At 37.2% G+C, this 27,400-nt stretch overlaps 1 protein-coding gene across 2 annotated transcripts; it reads left to right on the top strand.

Moving 5' to 3' along the window:
* The first annotated feature begins 445 nt into the window (after positions 1-445).
* Positions 446-26,976, top strand: LOC145994713 (protein singles bar). Of its 2 annotated transcripts, none has more exons than XM_083130915.1 (5): positions 446-576; positions 3,521-3,665; positions 9,654-9,839; positions 13,838-13,960; positions 23,381-26,976. In XM_083130915.1, the coding sequence occupies exons 2-5, from the start codon at positions 3,552-3,554 to the stop codon at positions 23,453-23,455; spliced, it is 498 nt and encodes a 165-aa protein (XP_082987041.1). In that variant the 5' UTR covers positions 446-576; positions 3,521-3,551; the 3' UTR covers positions 23,456-26,976. The 2 variants fall into 2 exon arrangements, with proteins under 2 accessions (XP_082987041.1, XP_082987032.1); XM_083130906.1 differs by lacking the exon at positions 13,838-13,960 and adding an exon at positions 15,537-15,668.
* The last annotated feature ends 424 nt before the right edge of the window (positions 26,977-27,400 follow it).

Raw genomic sequence — 27,400 nt, forward strand, 5'->3', positions numbered from 1 at the left:
GTGGAATTGTTACAAAGCCAGATGTGTCCGTTTTCTCTTTCAGAAAACTTTCGATCGATTTTTTTACATCACTGGCGCGTATAGTGGGCTCATAAGTAAAAGAACTTACGTATCTTACGCATCTACTCGCGCAACTACAGTTGGGACGGCGTAGCAACCGGTGTGCAATCACAGCGCAGAACAGTATTTTGACAAAATCCTGTTTTCCTACTGGCTGCTCTGTGGAGGGGGAATTTTAACGTTGTCGGCTTTTGCAAAAGCGGTGGGCCTAATTGGCAACACAGGATCACTGGCATAAAGGCGGTCTCGCGCCGGTTACTGGCCCGGCGGAACTTTAGGGAGACGCAGAGTGGAGGAGGCTTACACGGTGGTCCGAGCTGAACTTCTGGCCGATCGAGTCGGACGGAAGAACCTAGATCCTTCTCCTCTCCCTGATTCATGTTCTCCATAAGATTACGCGGCGGCTAGAGGAGTGAGTAACATTTCGAAGACCGACAAACTGCGGCCAGCCAGTGTTTACGTTCTGTGGCAGGCGCTGTAAGTGCAAGGAAATTTCGTCCTCAGTAATCGTAACGGGTAAGTTGATTTCTCACTCTTTTTAATACCTTTTCCATTCTTTTAATAGTTGTTATTGACACCTGCATGCAAAAATCTTGCACTAAGTTTAAAAATATGTTATCCTTATTCCAATTTTTATTGTGCATTTGCTGTGTGATTTATACATCTTGTCAATATTGACTTAATGAAAACACTAGGAAAAAAACACGTTGATAACTTTTTATAGATAGTATTCTGTGATGCCCAATCAGAGCAACGAACTGCTAACGGTCAAAGCATGATCGCTTCACAACCCCTCCCTTATGACTTTATCTTGTTTCCGCTTTAGGGCGTACGCAATCAAAGTTTCCGGTGACTGATCGGAAGAGTTTTCCTTCTCGTTCGTTCTCTGGCAGTGGAATTTCCACTATTTTAACCCTTCTGTGCACGATTTTACAGTAAATTGAAAACAAATTGCAGGAAGTAGGTCAGTAGTTAAAATGGGAGGGGAACCTTTGCCGGAACACCTACACGAGTGTTAAACGTTACCTCATGCTTATTTCTTGTTCGCTGGAGGCATTTTTTTTTATTATTCTTGGTAACGAAGAGTTTATTTTGAGCCACAGATTCCCGTGGCGGTATGTGTGGCACTGGGAACTCCCACAACCCTTGTTAGCGGGTTGTTTTTAAAGAGATGTCAAATGACGATTCCAGGCGGGTGAATAGAAGCATCTGATTAGCGGAAAATGACGCGTACCGCAAATGTGAAGCAAGTCTTATCAAGTATGTTTACACTTGACTTCTCCTATTTGCAAAGCGTCTTATAGTCACATACTAAAATGAGTATGCGTGACATTTTGCACGTTGAGCATTAGCAGAGATGTTGGGAGTTTATGATTCTATCTTCACTTTCTTGAGCTTTTATTATTCAATTTCTTCTGTACAGGGTGTACCAAAAGTCCCATTACCCCCCCCCCTTTGAATTGTACACAAAACAGCAAAATGTTATTTTAACAGCATGCGTATGATATGAAGATGGTATACCATTAAATCAGACCAATGACCACCATTTACTCCAGAGGATCTGTGTGCACACCGCCATTTTCATGGCACAGTATTATTCGCCTCCAGCTGCGATATGAAATCCTCCGTAACATAAGATGTCAGATCTGGATTTCAGGTAGCCATTTTAAGAGAATACCTCAATGATGTGTTCAGAGACAAATGGATTGGACGAGGATCGCCAAATTTACCAGCACCTCTAAAATGACCACCCCAAAGTCCAAATCTGACATCTTGTGATAATGCGCTATGGGGACACATCAAACAAAGTCGCCCATAATCGTTATCAGACAACTGGGGAACTTCAAGAAGCTGTTCGCAGTGCGTTTGCTTCCCTCACGCCAGCCACGTTACGGAGGATTTCACATCGCACCTGGAGGCGAATAATACTGTGCCATAAAAATGGCGGTGTGCACACAGATCCTCTGGAGTAAATGGTGGTCATTGGTCTGATTTAATGGTATACCATCCTCTCATCATATGCATGCTGTTAAAATAACATTTTGCAGGTTTGTCTACAATTCAAAGGGGGGTAATGGGACTTTTGGTACACCCTGTACAATGTATCGGCTTAATCAAGAGGAAACCAATGTAGCATATTGTAACAGGGAATTGGTGAGCTCTGGCGTTGCTAGACAGTTTCGTTCGAGCGAGAGGTCTCTCTCGCTATCGCTCTCTCTCTGTTCTTTTTTCATTCCTATCTTAATCCCTTTCTTTCTTTTTAGTTCTTTCTCTGTTCATTTGAATATTTTCAAATATTAATATTTGAATCTTTCTTTCGACCACCGGGTGGAAATTGGGGCTCTTGATAGCATAAAGCTGTCGCCTTGTGTCAGGATCTTAAATAACTTAAAAACAAAACTTTGACTGTACTGGACATATTCACTGCTCACTAGAAGGCGCCATAATCAATACTTCAAGGAAATTCGGCCGTAGAGTTTTCGTAATCCGCCAAACAAGAGCAGAAAGTGAAAGAGAACAGTAACGAACGTTACGTTGGTAAAACCTTTCCCAATCCCGGAGGTTGTAGTTGCAAAATGTACAGATGTCAGTGGCATGCTCATGATTTTCGAAAGGAGGGGTGTGTGTTATGTCCTATTTTTTCTTAGCCTGCACTATATTTTGCCATATTTATCAGCATTTGAAATTATTTCTTTGAGAGATGTTTAACCAAAAATGGAGGAAGTTTTATAACACCTACCCCCTTCCTTTGGAATGGCACTGACAGACTTGCCCGTGGCATGTCTATCATTTCTGAATTGCTCAAGATTCATCTTTGAGAATTGCAGCTTGAAGTACATGCGTGAGGATTGTGTTATATTTATTCATCTTAACAGGGACCATGGGTACGAATCCCGGCTTGGGTGTTGTTTGTGAGTACCCCTTCTCCATATCACTCATCCTTAGCTTCGCGATTAGCCACAAGTGGCAGAAAAGTGAAGTAAAATAAACCAAATCAAACCACTCAAACTGAAGGTCCAGTTAGGGGGAAATTTTAGGCATAAAAATTATGCTGTCTGATATGTCACATAAAAATTTTTTTTTTTTTTGGAAACTCTGGAACCATTTATTATGTGAATTATATGGGAGAATATGAATAAAAACTTAACCTAGTACTTAATAGAATCACTGGTCATGTACAGTGGGATCCATGAGTATTACCTTGCAAATTGTCCATCACCATGTTCATGCTCTTTATTTGACCCAATAAGAGCTTCAAGAGTTAAAGAAAACTCAAAACAAGCTGTTGACAACTTCTGCAAGCAGCATACATAAAAATCCATTGCTTAAAAACACATGGGATGTAAGAGAAAAATTAATGAAAATAGTCATGGACAATTTGCACGGTAATACTCATGGGTCCCACTGTACATTTAACCCCTATTTTATTTAAGACGGATCTCTAATCTATATTATTTAGGTCTGTAGGGTGGAGAGAGTGAGAAGTCAAGATGTCTCACAGTGTGACAGTGACACGTACGACGACGACAACAACGACATCTGCAATCTTGATCAACACGGGATACCTGAAGTCGCTTCCAGGATTACTCAAGCTGTTAGAACTGGTAAGTACAGTTGGTTTTAAGTTCATAAAATAGAATGGGGAAGGAATCTGGTCGTTGTTAGTTATAATAATAGTAATTATTATTATATTTTATAATAATATTCTTGAACATTTTTACTCGATTCATCATATTAGTATCTTATATAATGTGTTTTTCTTTATTTTTTAATGTGTCAAACCATTATGTACACTGAAATGGACAGTCATTCTCATATTTTATCGAGTGCCTCCCCGATGGCGGAGTGGTAGCGTCGTCGCCTTGTAATCTATGGGTCCCGGGTTCGATACCCGGTGGAGGCACGTCGTAGTTTGGTGGGTTCCATTTTAAACTGTAGGCCCAGTCCCGATTATCCTCAATGTGCATAAAGTGGACTTAAAATACTAACTCACTCAATCAAACATATTTTATTGTAGCCGAACGCGTTAAGTGGTCGACTTTCGAAATCACCCTTCAAGTTCACAGGTTCAACTCCCAGGCTCAATATTGTTGAGCCGATATCCGTGGCGGAGTGGTTATCACAGCCAAGGATGTATTTAAGGGGGGTCATGGGGTCCGTGCCCCATCCATCGATACTAAGTATTATAATTAAATATTAATAAAATAAAATTAAATAATGAAAATATACTTGTTTAATCGAGGATTATTTATTTCAGCCGAGCTAATTGGAAGGCAATATTATATTGGGATCACACGGCTTTGAATGACAGTATCAAAGATGATGTATACAAGATATGTTACTACTTACAATAATATGCATAAAATATTGCCAAGAGCTTTATTTTTCTTCAACTGGATCTAACATCCTTTTCCTGGATATTCAGTATTCAATTCTTTATCTATTTGACATTAATATCATTGCCAGTGCGGTTGTTTGTTTTTTTACACTTCTTTCCGACCTTAGCTGTACGTAAGGTAGATAATGAATACGTGCTGTTACATCAATATCCTTAACCTGTTTTTTATCTATTCATGTAATGAAAATATAATATTAATTAACTTTAATTAATACTATATTATTATTTTGAGACACTTGTTCGGACCCCCTCGAAATATATTTTCAGATACGTGCCCGATTACAGCGTGCTACGATACCGGGCTTCCAATCCGGCATGAGTGTTCTTTTTGAGTGTCCCTTCGTCCATTTAATCATAGTCTATCATTCTCATTGTCGTGATTAGCCAAATGTGGAGGAAATGCGACGTTAAATAAACAAAATCACATGAAATCTAATAAATTTTATAGAGGCATGATTGCAGATTGTCCCCCTTTTTGATTATTTATTTAGCAAACCTAACTTTGCCAATAATTTGGCATTATCGTTTTTCCATTCTCTTCATCTGAGATTCGTCACAGTCCGAGAGCATTCAACGGATACATCTTGGAGATTGGACGGGGGCGGAAGTTGATCGAGGAGGTTATCGCGCATGCGCGCAAAATTATTTCTTGGGGTCGATGGCCTCGTTTTTGTCTGAAAAACGACTTGCTCCCGTTCCTCCATCCCTAGAAACTAGGTGGCACGTGGGTGTGGCGAGTCAAGCGCGACTCCCTTTTGAGAGGGAGATATTTTTAGAATTCGGTTTTCCGCCTCTCGCAAGTCCAGGTTTTCGTAGCTAGCATGGAAACGTCCATAAACATACTTCCAGTCTCCTTCGCAAATTTCCGTAACTTTACGCTGGTATTATTTTTACCAGCCAACAGTTACGGCGCCAGCCTGAAATAAGTGTGGGGTGGGGGGCTACAGATTGCGGCTTCAAATTTTCGGGGTGCTACTAATACCAGCAAAATGCTATTACTTGATACTTCAGTACCGTGAAATTTTGCCAATGACATATTTTACAGTCATACCGAAAGGTAAATCTCTATGTAATATGTTGAATTCTGTTCCGTTCCATCAAAGTACTTTTAGCCACGAATCTTTTATGTTACAAAAAATACAATAATTATATTATTTTCTTTTCCTAAGCCACCATTTAGCGAAATAATATCAGACATATTATTCATAATAAAAATAAAAAATACTCCATAAAAACTACACTTACTATCATCTCTCTAGGCATACGTGTAAATACTACATGTACCACTACGGTATTTCTATGCAAAGAGTGTGATTTACTTTTCCCCTGAAATAGAAGATTGAGTTGAGTTGGTTAGGGGTTTTAAGTCCACTTTGTGCACAGTAAGGCTAATCGGAACTGGACCTACAGTTTAAAGTGGAATCCGAAACCACTGTGTGGCTCCACCACGTATCGAACCCGGGACCACTTGATTACAAGGCGAAGAATGAGAAGATGGAACCTCAGCAAGTACGTCTGTGACCAGCACCACGCCCCTGGCCGCCTTTACCCCCCCCCAGATTTTTCTCCAGGTACCCACTTTATACGACCCTGGGTGAACGCCGGAGCCGCTTGAACAGGTGGAAAAAATCCCGGTTCTCCTCCGCCGGGGATCGAACCCAGGTAGTCAGACGCCCTGATGACTGAGCTACCGTGGAAGTTTACTAAACCAGGTTATATTTTCATATTCTACCATTTAATACAAAGAATAAATGATTCCACAATTCTCGAAATTCTAAAAATATATAGGTTTAGGTTTGAGTAAAATTTCCCCCCTAATTTTAAAGCTTTTTCTTAACAGTTTTTAAAAAACTGTGAATTTCAGCACACTAACTGTATGAAATATAAATAATAATAATAATAATAATCGAAAACAACAGTTGTGCTAGATATTCTCGTCTTCTGGAGCGAGTACCTAACTAAGTCCCTCCCCATTTAGGCTAATAATAATAAATTTTGATTAAAATTTGCTTCTTTTCATAAGTTTATAATATTTATTATTGTACAATAACATTTATAACCGCGGTAATAATAATTATTTCTACTATTCAACTTTCAATTGGTTGAGCACACTCCCCCTGCAAAAATTTCTGCTGACGCCCATGCTCCTCTCCCTTTCATATATGCATGCTTGACTCGTTCCTCTCTTTACCCCTTATTACACCTTTTCTACTTACTTGTATGTATAGGCGTAACTTGGCAGTGGCAAAGGGAGCACTCGCCCTTCCCAAATTCAGATTTATTAAAATTTACAAGTTAGGGGGTAGTCCTGGGAACTGAGGAGTTTACGATTCTCGATTCTGCACCCCGTAAGTAGGGGAAGGATCCCTAGCCCCGGACGGCACTCAGCCGCGGACACCACCTATTTCTACCTATTCGCGACAGTTGGCAGAAGCTGTCTGTTATCGGTAGTAGCGACTAACAGCGTACACGCCATAGTAAGAAGCATGTGGCTTTCACTCCGAGTGGAGCGTTGCAATAAGTAGGAGTGTGCTTTTTTGCCGAAAGTGGAAAATTTGTTGTGGCGGGAAACGAATTGTCATTGTTCGTAGTGAACTTACTGGTAAGTAATTTACGTTATCATTATGGTAAATAGTAAGGTAGGGATGTGTTGTGTGTTGATGTATGCTGCAAAGGTGAAATTTATTCCTATGGAAACAGTTAGTAGCATTGTTTGTGGGTACATACGTCGCCCCTAGCCCCGGACACACGTTTGGCACCTAGCCCCAGACAGCACTGAATGTTCTTAGAATGGCATTATAGTGTCCTATGTAGGCCTAATTGTTATTGTTTATATAAAACCAAATGAGCATACGAACAAATCGTAAAATAGTTTTAAATTATTTGCTGGTACGATGTCACGAACTACAAACAGAGGTGCCTTGGGCGAGAAGGCTATGAAGAAAGCGCTAACCCCAAAGCTTCCACCTCTCGTGGTCAGACTACCTCCCAAGCTTCCACCTCTGGTGTTCAGACTACCTCCCAAGCTTCCACCTCTGGTGTTCAGACTACCTCCCAAGCTTCCACCTCTGGTGTTCAGCCTGCAGCAGGACGGGATGTGAGCCAAGGCGAATCAACTAAGAATGTTTCGTCTATTCTTCAGAAACTTTCACCACTTCCAGATGCATCGATGCGAAGACTTGTTTCGAGAAAACGTAAATCCCAGAGAAGTGAAGTACTTACTTCCACTCCATATAAAAATCAACTTTTGGACAAACAAAACACGTGCAGGAATTTAGGAAACAAAATACTGCGCTAAATTATAAGGGACGACGTTTAGATTACGAGGAGCGCACAAGTATGGAACAGGCAACTTCAGGCTGTAGGACAACGTGTTTAATCTGTGGAGAGGAATTCGAAGAAGATTGTATTCAGTGTGCCACCTGCAAGGGCTGGGCTCATGAGGCATGTGCAGAAATTCATCCCAGCAACCCCTACTACTATTTTGACGTATGTATTCAGACATGAGGATAGCAACAAACAAACAAATAAACTGTCCGGGGCTACGTCCCCAGTTTCGTATTCGAGACATTACGGAACATCCAATTTCATGTGTGCTGTACCTCTCTGTTCATAGTTTCTGGGTGCACAAGGTAGTATAACTGTGTGGTATACTATTGTCCTTCACTATGTTGTTTATCATCTATTAAAATGTAATGGTTTTCCAGACCAGCTGTTTTTCTCATTAGTGTCCGGGGCTTGGGACCCTTCCCCTAAGTCCCAAGTTCGATTCTGCTCCCCAAAATTATGCCCAAAGTTATGCATGCTTTTAGCTCTATCTTAATTCTAAGAGTGATGCAAAATTTGTTGATATATATATATATAAAAAGTAGCGCCAACTTATGAAAAACATTTGTTGGTCTGATCTCGTAGATATATTTGTCTTATAATTTTATGCAATAATATATGTCATAATTAGGCTGAGGATTTGCTCTAAAATGTCTTGTTTTGTTTCTTTGCCAGAAAATGTATGGTTTTACATTTAAAAATCATTTCAGGCCATGTCAGAGGAATTTGTGAATTTTGTAGTGGTTGTTTTTGCCTATTCTAGTCATGAGTGCCTATTTAAAGATTACTGCCATTTAATGTCTATTTTGAATTTTCGGATGAGCTTTTGTCAGTCAGAAATTAAGGTGTAAGACTTCTTTGGATCAGCAGTGGTTGGATGAATTATAGGTGAAGGGTTAGTAGGAAGATAATGGGGTAATAGAGAAAATTAGATACATTTTAGTGTGTTTTGTTAGAAACCCCATTTTCTAATATGTGTAACTATTGATCTAATTTTCTAACGCCATTTTCTTCCTACTAGCCCTTCACCTAATTCAGAACCACAACGCTGCTTTGTGTTTGATGATGAAACATTTTTTTTTTCAAGCATGTGGTCTTCAAATTTCTAAAATAACATAACAGGCAAATTATTGAGCGGGCTTGAGCCCCACAGGCTTATAAGTTGGCGCTGTAAACTGCATTTAGATATGTCAGTTTTTGTAGAGGCGGGTGTAAGGGAGAGATAAGTTTTTCTATTGATCTAGCACATCCACAATCCTCAACTACTTCACGGAAAGGCATTGGGAGGGCGCCATTGGCCTAGGGGCAGCAACATTTAAATTTGACTATGCTCCTGGATAACAATATACTGGATTCATACAATTAACCTTGCAATGATTACAGCTTCATACTCTGTGCTTTAGAATGTATGTGTATGTATTTATTCATATGCTGAATTTGAGCACTTTTAATGAACGGAAGAGGATGCAAAACTAATTCCAGTATTTCAAATCTAGACTTTTAGCCGATCTTCGTGGTGGAGTGGTTATTACAGCATACTACAATACCAAGGGTTCAGAGTTCGAATCCCAGCAGTTTTATTGTATTATCATTATTATTATTATTATTGTGAGTGTCCCTCCATCAATTTCATCATATCGTCACTCATTCTCATAATATGAATTAGCCAAAAGTGGCAGAAAAGCAATGCTAAATAACAAAAATCAATTCAAACCGTGATGACATGACAATTTTTCAGGAAACACAGCAGTTTTGCCAGGGTACTTTATTTACTTATAATGCTATGGATCAGTTGCTGTCCCTGTTCTTAAACCCTGCACATGTACTCGTTATTTGTGATGTTATTTATTTATTTATTCTCTTCCAGGCACTTGGCATTGTGTGTGTTGGTATTGTGAGCTACTATGTCACTGAATATCGCAGAGTCTTCGATCAAACATCAATTCTGTTCTTTCTATTGATATCAGTGACATGCCTCATCACAACATTCTGTCTTCTGTTATCCTGTCTTATCTCAATATCAACAGCATCCGTTTTGCCAAAAACCATATTTGTAAGTATTTTATCTTATTTTTAGCATTTTTGTCAGCTAATTTTTAATATAATTGTTAACTCCCTTTGTTATAATAATTTAATTTCTCCTTAGCTCTTCTAAGGTTTCACAATTTTGTCAATTTCATCAAGAAAATATGGCCATATATCAGTTAATAGGTACAATATTTCTAGCTTTATTGTGATTTTCTTAAATCATTGGTGATATATATAATATTGCATAGTAATACAATTGAAACTTCTTTACTGTGTTTATATTATAGGAATTGTTGAACACAGCTTGAAATTTAATAGCTTTAGTTTTAAGAAATCAAGAATAAACTATTTGAGAAACCAGTTGTGAAGGATGATTTACTATGTAGATAAAGTTCCGTGTTTCCACATTGCTGCTTTTGATATCTGATTAATTTGAAAGTACCACTACCTTTAGTAACGAAGGTTGTTGCATCTATGATAGAGATGATGATGATGATGTGTTACCATCTCTGTCCTAGATGCCACAACCTGTGTTAAAGCAGTGGTCCTGCAAAATTAACCAGACAATAACAGGAGTGGCGACATGGAAATATGAAACTTTGTTTCATGTTTACTGCACCCAACCACGTAGGGTGGTTTGGTTAGTAGTGCAGATTTTATATTGCATTTAATAATTGAATACATCATTCTCAAGTTATTCCTTCAACATTTTACTCTCATTTACCTGTATAATAATCATATATAACATATGGGAACTAATGTGTATACATTAGAGTACTGCATGGGACCACTTTTGCTCACTTATACAACAATCGAATCTCCCACACTCGAATATATTGAATCAAATATAATTTCAATGTGACAATAATCCTACAAATATACATGTAAAAATCCATCCTGGTAGTCTCAACCCATAATCAATCATCTATTTCCTTTTCATATGTTGCTATGTATTGGTAAGATAGAGTAAATTACATTTTAACATGGAGATGATGACTATGTTCACTTAAGTTTCAATTTCACTGCATCTTTCACTTCACGATCCATATTTGAAGGCCTAGTACCACAGGCAAATTAGTTACATGTGAACTGCTGGGCTTCAAGCATATACAGATCATTTGCCTGCTTGAGCATTATTCGCTTGAGCAAAGAATCTGTCAATTCCATAAGCAATCTAGTATCATCCGTGTGAACTATTAGACGGTCGAGCAAGAAGGCCTCGATGCAGCACTCTAATGTACATACATGTGTAGACACTGCTGTGATTTTGTTTTTCTGAAATGGTACTGATTTTAAATCCTATTTTCTTTCTATCATGCTTTATAAAGCTCCCAAATGCTTGATGTACTGCCTTTGAGCTTTAATCAAGGTTGAAGTAAACTACAGCAATAATGACAATTATGCATTTTTTTTTATGGCCGCGGTGGCTCAGTCGGTAACGTGTCTGACTACCATGCTAAAGGTCCCGGGTTCGATCCCCGGCTGGTTCAAATCCGGGAACTTTTCTAACATTGGAAGTGGTCCCGGTGCCCACCCAGTGTCGAATGCCATGGGTACCTGGGGGAAACCCTGGGGGGTAAAGGCGGTCAGGGGCATGATGCTGATCACATCACCCCCACTCACGACCGGATCAAGAAAGTGTGGAGCATTACCCCCACACCCCCTATACACCTTCATGGCATGGTGCTAAGCACAAAGGAGCACTTTATTTTACTTTCTTTTTTTACACAAGTAATATACTAACTTTCTATCTAGCTTTCTAGACATAACAAAAAAGATTTATTATTATTTAAAAACTTAATTCTGCAGAATACTGTATTGCAGTTCCTCCTCCTGTTGTTTACATTATCATGCTTAATTTATATATAATTTCATCCTACATGTAGAACCTACGTCTACTTTTTTAGGCAGCTTGAAGGAAAAAAATATACTCATTTCCATGTTTAGAAAAATCAATTCCGATTACTTTCATATTTTTAATAGTTCTTTTTACAGGAGACAGTAAAGGGGTCTCATCCATCTCCTCCTACTTACCCTCTGGTGTCCTCACTCCCACAGTATGCTAATGTAGTTTTACAAATCTCAACAATGCTTGATCAACAATTATATATAATTTTCATTTTTCAACATTTCTTCATGTCTTGCACCATGGCTGTGCGATGTAAGGTGTCATGCATTGGACACTTGAAACTCCTGGAGGAAGTGTAACAACTTTTCTCCAGAGTTTTCGGCCTTTGTACAGGACTGGTGGCCACCCACCATCCCTTCGTGAGGAAATTGGGGAGCTATGAATGAGTAGTGTAACCTTGTCATGGATACAATGACTGGGGGTTTGTAATGCTGACCACACATCACCCTGTAACTGGTTGGCTGATCTACCATCTCGGCAGGTGGAAGTGCAGCCGGCAGCCAGTACATATGCCACCCTCACCCCCTCTCTAGGCTGTTGCACCATGGGTTATTTTATTATTATTTTAACATTTCTTCATAATTAATGGAACTGTCTCATGCAACACTGCACAATGTTATTGAATAATTCAGTGTGAGAAACTTGTGGTGTAATGATGGTTCAGTATTTTTATGGACTAACAGTTCAATACGAATGTTTAAGAAGGTAATATTTATATCTTATCATTTTGCAATGTCTACTTGGGGCTGTGGAGGGAGGGGGAGGAGGAGTAAGGGGGTAATTTGTCTCCTGCTCCAAACACAAAGGAGTGGATGGATGTTCTGTATATTTTTCTTAAAACTGAAAAACCTTTTGGGGCATTAATATTAGCTTAATATTGCATGACATGGCAATTTCACACAAACATTTGAAGGATGGCTCTCTCTATTTTGTAACTCAATGATGACCAAAATATCACCATGTTTTACCCCTGAGCCCTTCATATGATACATAGCATATCCACAAATCAAGATGAAGGAAAATTTTTTGACCATGTACTTTACTTCATTCATGTTCAAAAGTACTAGAAAAATATAATTTGACAGCTAAAAGTCGAAAAATATGGTCTCTGATCTGAAGGGGTTAAGGCAGGGGTTCACAAACTTTTTCGTTTCATGGTGCCCTTAGTAGTGTTTCAAGATTTTTCTGCAGTGCCCAAGTCAGAATATAGGCCTATATAACACTTGCAATGCTCAGTTAATGTGGATAGGTTGCTTGCCTTAAGTAAAAAAATAAACACATATTTCAAATTCAGAAACATTTTGTGTGTAAAATGTACTAAATAAGCACACATTTGGAATAAATGTCATTTCAGTGAAAATATTAAAACATTTCGTGGTGCCCCAGGGCACCATGGTGCACACTTTGGGAACCACTGGGTTAAGGTTCCTCATTTGGAATTGGAAGCTTGTAAGTACCATAATGTATATGGTAACTGTTCACATTTCATAGAAGTTGAAATGGAGGAAATGAGGTTGACATTTCAGTATCTTGAGAAAGTGTCCCCCATGCACCCCAACTTAACAATGGAATTGCAACAATTGGAAAAGGGATGGAGTTATTAAAGGAGGATGGATGTATGTATATTAGCAAAGCTACAAATTTCTCAGACCGGAGGCCCGGAATTAATATTGACCCAACAATTTTTTTAGTGGTCATGCTGTTACAGCTATGGAACAATAGATGTGTTTCACCTACTTCACAAACTGTTGCATTGTGGCTTCGAGCAGCCATGATTGAGGCCAGTTTTTGCAAGCATACAGAATTTCAACCTGGCGAGCGGAAGATACTAGCACAGACATTCTTTGTGATTTAAAACAAACTTGCATATGTAATGAACGCTACGTGCTGGATATTTTCTTGCAAACGACAAATAAAATTCACTGCAAACATGGCGGCTGTACACACCCTGATGTCACATCACTTTATTTTTCTTTGCTGCTTACATAATCTTACCACTTTGTTTAAGCATTTGCTTAGCTACTTTGCTTGAAGCAGCCAGAGGCAATGGTGCTCTGGATTACAAGGAATCTTGCTTTTAGCTCTGAACCCAGCACCAAATATCTCTTTTTCAGGAACTCATATACCATGGGGTAGCCTTCGCTCTTTATCTCGCTGCATCCCTCACTCTTCTCATTGAGGTCAATAAACGTGATGGTTATAACCGTAGGTACTACGAACCATATTTAGCTGCTTCGGTAAGTGTTCTTGCTGTGAGACAAATTGTAATGTGTGCTTAATGGTTGCCTGGGATATCTTTGGCTCTCAACTGGTTGGTTATGTCAGTAACATGTTTTGAACTTACAAGATTGTAAAGTTTATAAATCTGATTCATATAGCTGTTAGAAAACAGCATTGTTGTGTATGAGCAAATTTGATTAAGGCTATATCATTTGAGTGCTAAAGCTGATCATGTATTGAATATCTTTCTTCAAGAAAAGTTTGCATCTGTTTATGTTCATAAATAATATGCTTCAAACTTTAAAGATGCTGTAGTTCGAGTATTTTATTGCGTACTGAAAACCAATACAAGAAAAGATTCACGTGGAAAAATGCGTGTAGTTTATAATTTATCATTTTGAAATTCCATTGTTATTCTCTCATGAACCAAGCATGTAATTCCATACTCCACACGTAATTAGGTATTCAAATATGTGCACAAGTTACAGACGTTCCACCCAATAGAATCAAGCTTCTGGTAAATGTTGATACTTTTGTTCAGTGTGTTCATTTATAAGCAACAATCTCTGTAAAATAATTTCTTATTCTTAATGATTTATGAAGATGCAGCTCTTGAAGTGAAAAATATTAGGTGGGGAATGTTTGTTCGAGCCTTGAAGTTGGCGGGTGGATGCTCCTATGGTTTAAGATGGTGACAATGGGACAGCTGGGGGGATGCTTTGCAAAAATTTTGCTAGCCGGGGATGCTATCCCTTGCATCCCCCTCCCCTCATTTTGAGCACTGGGAGAATGGAAAAGTTACAAATGTTGGTCAAAATACATAATTATTTCCATTATAAGCTAAAACTTTCTAAAGGGGCATTCCGTGAGAAGTGGTCTTGCTCCAAAATAACAAAATGAATCAATCAGGAAATTATAATTCTTTTTAATTGCATTAAGGTTTACAAAATTTGCTATTGTTTTATGAAGTGTCATACATGTAACACATTTCTGTGAATCCTTTTCATGCATGGGCTATGTCATCATACTCAGTTTTTTTCTTTAATTTGTTCGAAGACACAACAAAGTACTGCATACAATTCTATGAAATCAGTTCATTATGAATATTTTAATCCAAATGCATGACTCGACCCTTATATTTTATGTTTAAATGTCACATATGTGCAATGCTGGAATGCCCCGAAATAATTTCTCCTTATAAAGAAAATAACATCTATTTAACCACATAAATAAATATTCTTTGCCATTTATGTAAATATTAAATTAAGGCAATTTCCATAAATAAAAGCTCAGCAGCAGGCTTAACGAAGCTGTGGATTAATAATTTTTACTGAAATATGCTGATTTGTTTCATTCTTAATATTATTAAATATAAATTGTGCAAAAAATAAGAACAAAGGACAAATTTCTATCACTTTAACGATATCTGTGAATAAATGTGAAACAAGTTTGAGCGTCAATATCAAAATTCATTTGGAACATCACCAGGTGCTTTCTCTTTCTTGAAGAAAGAAATGTTGTAGATATAAAAATAAGAAAAAGCACTATAATGTTATTACTTACTGTCTATGTTTTGTTTCTCTTCCCTTGTAGGTTTTAGTGTTACTTATACCTCAAACCCTTTTTTATTTACTTGCTTCCTTGTTCTTGATGGCAGAATACTCTAGAAGAAACTATGGGTACTCTGTTTATGAGAGAGGTTTTGGAATTAAGATATTTTCTTCGGTGAGTTAGTTTTATTTTGAGGGTGCATTGAGGAATAATTAATGAAAATTTAATGCTTGCATTTATCTAAAGTGTGTAACATGCAGTGGTGAAAATAGAGCACACATGGGGAACGATACTTCACCCTAGTTGAATTTAATCAAATGCCTTATAAGTTACACAGTTTAGTATGATATCAACTGCCATATCACTCATGATTAAACAATTCAAGATAAATTTGTTGTTTGAGTACACTCAAAATTTACTTACAGCTTGGATTGATTGATTGATACTTGATTTAGTTTATTTTACTTCACTTTTCTGTCACTTATGTGTAATCACGAAGATGCAGATGAATGGTGATGATATGAGATGGATGAAAGGACATATAGGAATGATACAACATGGAGGATTATACTGGCTGCGAGTCCAAACGCCGTAGCCTCACTAGTCTGCTAAATGCAATACATGGAGGAGAGATTGACATTTTAGCATTTTCGGAGAGGGTCACCCCTCTTACAATTTCGAGCTTCTTCTTTCTTAGTGATAGTCAGTGCTTTCAAATTCACATGTTTCATTTGTCAAAAATATTCTGAATGGCAGTTGGTCACATATCAAATATCTTCAGATGTATATCTTGAATGTTGTATGAGTAAAGTGACCGGACATCCTACTTTAGGTGGGACAGTTCTGCTATTAGTATAGACGTCCCTCTGTCCCACAAAAATACTAGGGCAGAGAAATTTATTTTAAATTTCCCATTTCATGAAAATATTATTTAGAAGCAAAGTGGTTGCTATAGGTTATTGTTGGTCATTTACATGAACAGAAATGTTAGGATTCGATCATTGGTACAGATTCATGATATTGACATATCAATTTTAGATGCTGATCATCAAAATTTTGTATGTATTCATGCACTAGTATGTATGTATGCATGACATTTTAATATTAATATAGTTCGCTGAATTTTTAAGCTTGATATCTATTAATGAATTGAAGTTATAGTTATAGTTTCTTTTCGTACCTCTGAAAATAATGTATTATTTTATAAGTAATGCATTAGATGTCCCTCTTTTACTTCCAAAATTTCTGGTCACTATGTATTATGGGGGCTATTCACCGGATGTTTACATTTCTGTGCTTCCTTGGCACGGGTGGGAACTTTTCTTCGGGTTTGAATGGAATAACATGGAGTTCAAAGGTGCAAGGGCAGTTCTTAAGAAAAGGCGACAATCATTGTGTGTCATTTGGTTACAACACGAGGGAATAGGCTCTATAGTCGACACTACATCACTGGAGTAATTCAAATGAAAATATTTTACGTTGATTGATTGAATTGGTGTTTTAAGTCCACTTTATGCACAGTAAGGCTAATTGGGACTGCCGAAAATATTTTTCCATGTCGCACATGTGTTGACTATATATAAAAACTTGAAACTGTTCAAAATCATCCAGAATTGCAAAAATTATAACTTAATAATTTCAATGTAATTTGTAAACTTTATTAGTATTTTTTTTACCTTCTTCTAAAGTCTTTTCTTGAACGACACTTGCAAAAGTTAATAATAAAATACAATAACTGTGCATTTAAGTATTGTAACTGTTGTGCTGGATATGCACTCAAATAACATTAATAAATAAATAATAACAAATTTCGAATAAAATTTGTTTATTTCATTAGTTTACTAATTATTTATTGTGTAACATTTATAACAGTTGTAATTGTTATTATTATTTCTACTATTCTACTTTTATTACTGGCCTTTACCCCCTAAAAAAAATTCTGACAACGCTCTCTCTAACAAGCCATATGATAAAATTAAAGGGGCTGTGTTTGACCACACAATATCGAAAACTATACATTTTACTTTTGTAAAATTGAAGTATTTCAATGTTTATAATTTATGCAAGCTTTATTTCAACATGCACAAGTCTTAACACAAAACTGTTGGTAGAAGATCAACATTGTCTTGGAAAATACTACTATTTTCCCGTAAATCTTCATTCAAAGGATCCGGGAAATTGCCAATCTTTTCTAGGTACCTTTGTTTTTCTATATCACTAAAGAATTTCAAGTGATCAATTTTGTATCCGATTTTTTTATAAGAAAATAAGCTCGGTGACGATTTGTATTCCACTTGTTGACATTGGAAAATTGCCCAAACCAGAAGTTCTTTCTCCGCCATCTATAATCGAATTGTCTGATCGATTATTTTTTGTTTACTTAGGAATAACCCCCATAAGTACCCCATTAAGATAGGAAGAAAAATACTTTAAAATTACAATCAAGAACCTGATGTTGCTTCTTTGGAAGCAAGTAAATATGCATATATATAGGACCACATGGTCAAATACCTACTTTTTCAGACGCATATCAGTGCAAGGACATCATTGTGTTTGAAATTCTATCTTCTTTCATTTTTGCCTTAAATTGTAATTGCATATTTCTTTTGTTGCTGTTTATGTACTTAAGACAGTGATTTATCCACACTTCCTAGCTTTTCCCCTCCCCTCAACCTTTCATTTGTATGACATCTCTTCTACAATTCTTATTTTGGTCTGGTTATTCCTGTATGAAATTTTTTTTATCTTTTAAATTATTGTTTTTCTTCTACTTTTTGGCTACTCTCAATGATTAATTGAAATTGATGAAGGGACACTCAGAAGGAACACCCATGCTCTGGTCTGGAACTGAAACCAAGAATTTTTGTGGCAAGATCTAAAGGTTTTTTTTTTGTTTTTTTGTAGGTCATTAATAACAATGGGTGATGAATTGACAAAATAGATGAGGATTACAATTCTTGGGTTCCCAGTGTTTAGATTTGGAATAATTTGCTTTTGTGTGTTAGAGGACAATTTTTCACTCTAGCACCTGTCAACAGGTGTTGCTGTAAGACATCACACTGTCTACTTATGGTATCAACAGACTGTTCTGTATTCCATCAGTTAAGACTCCAGTCCCACAATCATAGTTATATGTTACACATCACCAGGAGCACACTGACTATAAATCAATAGCCCCCTAGACCTTATCAGACGATATTTTGAGCCCTCTTATAATTGGACACTATTAAGGAAACAACAAAAAATAAAAATAGTAAATTCTATCGATGTCCCACACTGTGGCCATGCAGTCTAAGACGTTATGCTTTGAGCTCCGGCTACAGGACACGTGCAGGTTCGAGTCTCCTTGGGAAAGCATAACAACTACTTCTCTCCTGAGATTTCGGCCAGTGTATGGGACCAGTGGCCATCCCCGATCGTGAGGAAATTGGGTAGCTACAAATGAGTAGCATAACCCAGCCATGAAAAGCTACAAGAATGACTGGGGGTTCATTGTGCTGACCACACGTCACCTCATAACTGGTTGGATGATCTACCACCTCGGGTCAGTGAGTGAGTAGAATCAGGCAGGAGTGAGGCCTGCAGTCAGTAGGTAGGCCGGCCTTGAATGTGTTCTTGTAACGTGGGTGGTTGTTGTTATATTATTAATTCTGTTGATCTGAAAACCAGCAGAAAGTGCAACTTACAAGGCTCATTCAATATATAACTGGAAATTTGTTGTAACAAATATTTATTACAAGCACCAAAAGAACTACAGTACTTTGTTTCAACATAGACCCCCTAGTTCAATGCTCCTACACCGGCACTTGATAAGGGAACTGATTCCACAGGAAAAAAAATATTTTGGACGCATGCGTAACCACTCATGCACCGCTGACTGGACTTGGTCGTCATTCTGGAACCTCGATTCACTTAGTCCATTTTTCAGTGGGCCAAAGGTGTGGAAATCGGGCAAATATGGAGGGTGGGGTAAGCACTCAAACTTTAGGTCCTCGATGGCAGACAATGTGATGCTGGCAGTGTGTGGTCTCACACTGTCATGGAGCAAAAGCACACCAGTGGACACCAGACCACGACATCTCTGCAGAATGTCTGGTTACAGTTTTTCACACAAAAACTTGGAGTAGGTGGTACTGTGTACATATGACCTCTGGGCATGTAATGTTCAAGAATTGGCCCCTTGTAGTTCCAAAACAAACTTAACATGACCTTTCCAGCACTCTGTTGAGCATGCACTTTCTTTGGTCTGGGAGACGAAGGATGTCGCCATTCCATTGTTGTCCTCTTACGTTCTGGTTCATAGAAATGAACACAATTTTCTCCAGTGACAATACGATGAACAAATGCATCACCGTCAGCTTCATAACAGCGCAAAAGCTCTCTGCACACATCAACATGTCTCTCCTAAATTTCCGGTGTCAAATGTTTCGGAACCCACCTTGCGCACACTTTCCTGAACCTCAGTATATCATGACTGATATGGTGGGCTGATCCTACAGTTATCTCTAACTGGGAAGCAATTTCACTTACAGTAATATGCCAGTTTCCTGTATCAAGTCCTCCACTTGAGCAATGTTGCTTTCCATGACTGCAGTGACAGAGCGACCTGGATGCGGATAATCTTCAATACTGATTATGCCCCGTTTGAACTTCTCAGCCCACTCGTACACTTGTGATCGACTCATACAGTTAGTTGTCACCATACTGAACTGTCATGCGGCGATGAATTTCTATCGGTTTCACACCTTCACTCAACAAAAATCTCATGACATCTTGTGTAACTGTTTCCCAGCATCCCATGCATGAGGCAGGCGTGCCAGCCCCAGCTTTGAATAGCTTACCAATGCCTTCACAAGATCAAACATATAACAATTACAATCGTATTTTAGACTTTTTATACTACTTTTCTGGTTATTTTTGGAATGCACCTTGTACAAAAATATCAACCAGATATAACGGAAGTGTAACAGCCATTGGCACATCACATCACCAATCATGATATAACATTTTTTTAATTTACCCTCTAGAATTGACTTTGAAACATGTTTGTCAAAGTTTGTTTGAAGTCCATTTTATGCTTGGATATGCTAATTAGGACTGTACTGGACCTACAGTTTAAAGTGAAACCTGAACCACTATATTGCTCCAGTGGGATTCTCTTGATTGTAAGACAATGGCATTACTACAATGCTATCTTACAATACTGTCTTAACTTTATAATAGTGAATTAATGTCTTACATCCTCCATGCCCCAGTTATTCCTTTTTTCTAATTTTGATGAATTTCCAGGAGAGGCTTGATGAATTAGCAAATTAGCAATGCCCATGTAGCAAAACTTTGCTCTGAAGCTAAACACTGAAGCTCACTGTCCGACAGATGTTTTAATTCCCATCAATGAAATATAAACAATAGTAAATTATCACAATTCAGATGAGCATATGCACCTCATATATACCTGATCTGGATACACTCTTGGTATAGAGCGACCACAAGGAAAAAAAAATCTTGGACGAAAAGTCCCCGCACAGCTTTCCCTTCTTTCGTTCAGCTTGGGCCCAGTGGCGTCTCCTGACCCTGAACTTCAGGCGTTGGCAAAGAAGGAATGTTAACCCCTCCCCCTCTCATTTCTGTGAACCAATATTACAAATTTTCTCCGTACCCTTTTGGTGTAAATTTATAAATATTTAGAAAAACATTAAATTTCATAAATTATTTTAAATGAAGTAAATACTTCATTTAAAGTATTAATATATTTGAAGGGTAAGGAGAAAATTAATATGTTCAATACTTCGCCATACAATTAATTTTTAAAGCACGAGTTTGCAACCAGAGGGGTTGGTGGAACTCCTACCTATCACCCATAAAAAATACTGTGGACATAAGAATGACCCGTTCATTGAAAAATCGCTAAAATGCACATGCACATTCCCGGTTTTTCCCCTTACCCTTCATTTATCCTTCTAAAAAGTAAAATTTGAAAAATCAACTGCTCATTACTTAGTTACTTGAATGAGCCATCGTTTGTCCGGGCAATTAATTTATCCCCACACTTATATTCATCCATTATTTCAGTCACGTGACTAAAAAGAGCTCCTGCAGTTTTATCGGCGCTCATGTCATGAAATGCAAGAAATCTTTCAATGACATTTTTTCTGTGAGGCCGAGAAAAAACGTAACACTGTTGACACCTGAGATTTTTTGCTAATGTCTGATGTTTCATCAACCATGATAGCCACAAAGTCTGTGTTTTGAATTTCATTGTAGATTTCATCTCTCAGAACATCCGAAACTGAATTTATTAAATCATTTTGAATGCCTGCCGAAGTACCGCGAAAAACTGTAGAATTTAATAAATGTCATTTTAATGAGGGATCAAACTCGGCACTTGAAATAAGGAATTCCATGTAATTGCCCTTATTTAGAGATGCTGCATTTTCCTCGTGGCCTCGGAATGGCAGTTCTTGCTTTGCTAAATAGCAGACGGCGTTAATCAACCTCTTTAATATTTCCCTGTTCTCTTTTACTTTTTCATTGTGTAGCTCTATTTCAGCTTTTTGTTGAGTATCCAAAAGAACGTCAATTCTAGTAGGGGTGGCAACAGAACTACTAAATTTAAAGAAACTTTATTATAAAGATGCAATTCAGACTCGCTGTGTTTTCTCACTGCAGTATTGAGATGATTCAAATCCGCATACCCTTGATAATTCCCAACATCTTTTTTAGTCTAGAATAATAAACATGTCCAACAGTAAAATTTATTCACCACATCACACCCGCAAAGCCAATCTGAAATTTCATGGAGGTCTTTCCGAAAATGTCTCTCAAAACCTTTTCCAGCACAACTTTTTCCTTTAACACATGTTGACATCGTGAGATTCGAACATGGTCGACTATTGTCAATCACTTGTTTCTTCTCTGAATACGAAAGCGAAGAAAATAAATTATTTAAATACTTTTGCACAACACTTTCACTATTCTCCATCTTAAAATAATCACGTCACTTCACACCACACGTTTAAAAAATAATGCACAACAATCACGAGCAAAACAACGCGGAACGCGGGGCGAATGAAAGCCAAACCGTTGGGAACAAATACAACACCTTGAGAAGGTACCCATGCTGGTGGGTGGCAGGGTGCGCATGCGCGGTCATGCTTTGTTTTGGCAGTGGTAAGACGTTGGATTTCCTCGCAACGCCCTGCCCGTCACTGACCGATCTGCCTGCCTGACAACCACTGCGCGCTGCGCCACGTTCAAAAACTACCGGGCGCTCGTGACTGACAATTGAAGAAAAACGCTCAAAATCGTAATTTATAAAAGTACAGATACTTTCTTCTTTATTTCATTTTCCTTTGGCCGTTGACACACGACTTACACACCCAGAGAAATCGCCACTGCTTGGGCCATAAGGAAGCATGGTCCACTCTCCCCCTCCCCTCCATGTGGGAGTACGGTGCACAGGAGTTGAGGGTCTGCGCAGGTTTCTTTGCTTGTGGTTCCACTGTAGTGAGGGATATATTTTGCCTATTTCATATATAACCTAATTCTTTATCAAAGAGATGTACTGTGAGATAAAACAAAATTTAAAGCTAGAAAAGTTTTGTATTAAATCTCTAGCACCAAATGATCAAAGATAGATTAAAAGTTTCAAAATAGTAAATAATAATAGATTACAGCTTGATGAACTCTGTCCAAAGAAATACAATGTTGGGATGTTTATGTTGCAGTAGAAATCAATTTACACAAATAAATAATCTAATTTATATAATTTGTTATATTAACAATCTTGATATATGTTAATTAAACTTATATATCTGTAGAATTTACATTCAATTAATTGATGTATTTTTATACTGGAATCCTGTCATAATTTTTTTTTCTTTCAGATCATTGGCCTGGTGAATGCAGCTCTATATTTACTTAGTACAGTCTTTGCATACAAAAACTACAGAATAGGTTAAATTGATTGTGATCCAGCTTTCAAATACATCCTAAGTAACAAGTGACTGCAGTTTGGCCTTATGTAACTTTCCAGTATTACACCATTCAAATTTAAAAACAACTTAAATTTAGTATTCAGTCTTATTCTAGCTTTTTTATGATTTGTAGGTGTAATATATCCTCATTTTCCATTGTCAGCCATAAAAATGACACACAAAGAGGTAAATCTAAATGTTTTATATATATTTCTAGCTTACCTAAAAAAAAGTATATTAAAAAAAGCTTATGATTCTCTGAATGAAAGTGACATTGGCTCTCCATTAGTATGCAACGTTGGTCTTCAGGTGAACAATTCTATTCTGACTCTATTCTATTTTGGTGTTAGTCTAGGTATAAGTAGTAGAGCAATAGAAAGTGGATAATGTTTAATCAACATTAAATGCTAAAACAAATTCCAATGAAATACTTCTGAAGTTTTTGACATTGATAATGTGAAGATGTTTCATATTGTTGTGACAATTTGAAAATTTTTTAGATGGATATTTGTCTTAACCCATTTGTCTACAAATATTCACCTTTGAAAGTTCTCTTCCACTCTTCCACTGGGCACTTTCCATGGCACTTCACATAGTATTTAACAGAAATAAGATTACTATTAAGAGAAATGTCTATTCCTACATAATATTTCAAAATTATATTTGTGTCTTGTACACTTCAAAACCATGGCCGGACTGGGACTGACAAGAGAGTGGTGTCAATTTTCATGAATCAACTTTCCCCTTTAACAATGCAAGCAAATAAAATTGCTGATTTTAATAGAAATTCATAGCATAATGATTACACTTTTTCTCAAGTGCATGCATACTACAAAACTATGTTCTGTCACCCATATTAAGCTAACGTAACCTGTAACAAAAACGTTTGAAATGTGTTTAATTTTTTTTTTTTTATGGAATAAATGCTTATAAACTTGATATGACCCACAGAAACAGTTGCATTGCATTGCAAGCAAAGCTGATATTTTCATGGGATATTTATTCTTTTCCAAGTTTTTCTTTTATGTCAGCTTCCCCTTAGGCTCTGCTGACCTCTCTTCACCCTTTCCCACAGGCAACAGCTACAGCCCTGTATGTCGTGCTCCGTGGCCATGGGATGTATGCAGGTTCAAGTCTCTTGGTGGAGGCTTAATACTTTTCTCCTAAGATTTTGGCCTGTGTACGGGACCGGTGGCCACCCACCATCTTGAGGAAAATTGGGGAGCTATGAATGAATAGCGTAATCTGGTCAAGGAAACCTACAACAATGACTGGGGTCCCACATGTCACCCCGTAACTGGTTGAATGATCTCCCACCTCGACAAGTGGGAGTGAGGCCGGCAGACGGTAGGTAGGCCCTGCCCTCACAGGTTGTTGCACCACAGATTATTACAGCCCTGTATGAGACAGAAAAGAAAGAGATCTATATCTGTGACACTGTGAGTAATAGGTTTTTGCACTGGAATGGACCATATTAGTGGTGATGTCACAGCAGACAACGGACCACATTTTTAGTCTAAACAAATCTCATACGCGTTTTCCTCCTATTCAAAAGCAAAGAATTTTCCATCGGAAAATCTTTAATGATTGTGACAGCAGTTATGAAACAAAATTGATGTCTATAGTACATCCGAGAATACGTCTATGTATCATGCATACCTTACAGAGAATAAGGGAAAGAATAACCGGAATAAGAAAACCATGCATTTTTATACAAAATCTAGACATTCCAGTTCCGAGCACAGCTGAAGCTGGTCCGAAGCAGACCCGATCTCAAGTACAGTCACCCAGCTGCTATGGATGATGGGAAACTGGCAGCCTCACGCGACTGTAGCAGAGGCTCCCATTGGCTGCGTTTCTAGATCGGATGCCTTTAGGAGCGTTCGCTTTACTCGATTTCCTACTCTATTGATTCTTTACATTCTCATCTGTAAGATATTTGTTGTATATAGACATATTCTCCAAAATCTCATCTTTACATTGATGTACGATACACATCATAGTTTGGTTTCATGACTTCTGTCACAGTTTTAAAAGTTACCCTTGCAATAGATAACCCCTTTGTAATCATAAGGCAAAACCACGTGTTTCTGATTGTGTAGACTCAGTTTCAAGTGTGACGTCACACTAATGTGGTCCATTTCATTCAGGGCCCTACTCAATACATTCAGTGAGACACAGAGGATTCCACGTTCCTGGCACTGTCATATTGTATCACTTTTGTGCCCTTTCTGAAACACACAATATAACCCTTTGCTGGATTTTCCTTCTTAGAAGCTGAGATATGCATTGGGAAATGTGCTCAGTCCTTTGCTTGTAACTAGTGGTGGCCCACCTGCAGAAGACTCTCCTATGGTCCTGCAGGAGAAAACAAACATCTCCAGACAGCTTTAAAGCAAGTCCATGGAAAGAAAAAAATACTAGTGCCATGCACAGTGTTTTGTTTTAGCTAGGAAATATACAATTAGTGAGTACCATCTCGGAAGGATCAAAAGATATAATGGGTTAAGCAGGAACTTCCAAAAAATCTAATCTCTTAAAAATATTTTTTTATCACAGACTTGTAATCAAACTGAGCATGCTTCCATGTACTTAAAATGCCTTCCATTTGAAGAAAACCATCCATATTCAGACTGATAATTTTGAGTATAAAGAAACTATCAATAGACATTTCAACAAGTTTATACCAAGAATAGAAAAATTATTTTCTACGTACACATGCATACACAGCAATGTATGTATGTATGTATGTAAAACTCAATAAATAAGGTATAACTATCCTTCATTAGATGTAACTAGAAAGTGGAATTTTTCTCTAGAACAAAGATAAATTATATAATTGTTATTTTTGTTATTGCATATACATATTTACAGCATAATTGATAAGTTATAATTTTTGACTATTCACTGCACAATCGGAATATGTGTTTGAGTGCAGTAGAAGATGTAATATATTTCTGTGCTGAAATATATATGTATAATTGCATGGGCCACAGTTACATTATACATTAGCTATATTACAATTCATAAAAAATTACCATTTGAAAAACTTATACTTTTGATGCCATGTGTTCATGACATCCTGCATTTATTTTATTTTAATCACAATGCAGCGTTTTTCTTACTTATACAATTTTATATTTGGTGTACTTTCAGACTTAACTTTCAAATATGTTGTATTTAAATAATTATGCACATCCATAGTGGGATTCATTACAAGAAAAACTTTTAAAATCAAAATGTAAATTTCTTATACTTTTATTGTCTGTAAATTATTATTATATTTCTTTTAATTGTTAAAAATTAAACTAAGCAAGTATACTAGGGTTACTCATTTTTTTTTGTTATGTAGATACAAAGATATGACTTGTCAGAAGGAGAATTTGTAAATAAATTGAATCTCTTTAATATTCATAACTATACTTAGCAAAATTTTGCAATAAAATTTATTTAGTATATATCAGGCACATAATACATTAAAAGAAAGGATAAAAATAAATATTTTGAAATAAAATTTATTTAGTATATATCAGGCACATAATACATTAAAAGAAAGGATAAAAATAAATATTTTGAAATAAAATTTATTTAGTATATATCAGGCACATAATACATTAAAAGAAAGGATAAAAATAAATATTTCTAGTGAAATATTAACTTAAAAAGTGAACTTAAAAAGAAAGACAAATTTATACTAAAATCAGTATTAATGTTGGGCTCACATGATTCTTTGTGTGGTTTGCTAATTGCTGTTGCGTCGATATTAACAATGTTTTCAATATTACGTCAGTCTATTAAGGCGAGGAGGGGCAATTTCCCCTAGGTCTTTCTCGCTGGGGCAGCTGCTGATCACTGTTGCCAACTTCGCTCTTTTGGAGCCAGATCTGGCTCTTTCGTGCATTCGTTTGACTGTGAACTGTGGCACCCGTC

This window comes from Lepisma saccharinum, chromosome 1 (genome assembly GCF_977018435.1).
Source record: "Lepisma saccharinum chromosome 1, izLepSacc3.1, whole genome shotgun sequence".
Lineage (NCBI taxonomy): Eukaryota > Metazoa > Arthropoda > Insecta > Zygentoma > Lepismatidae > Lepisma > Lepisma saccharinum.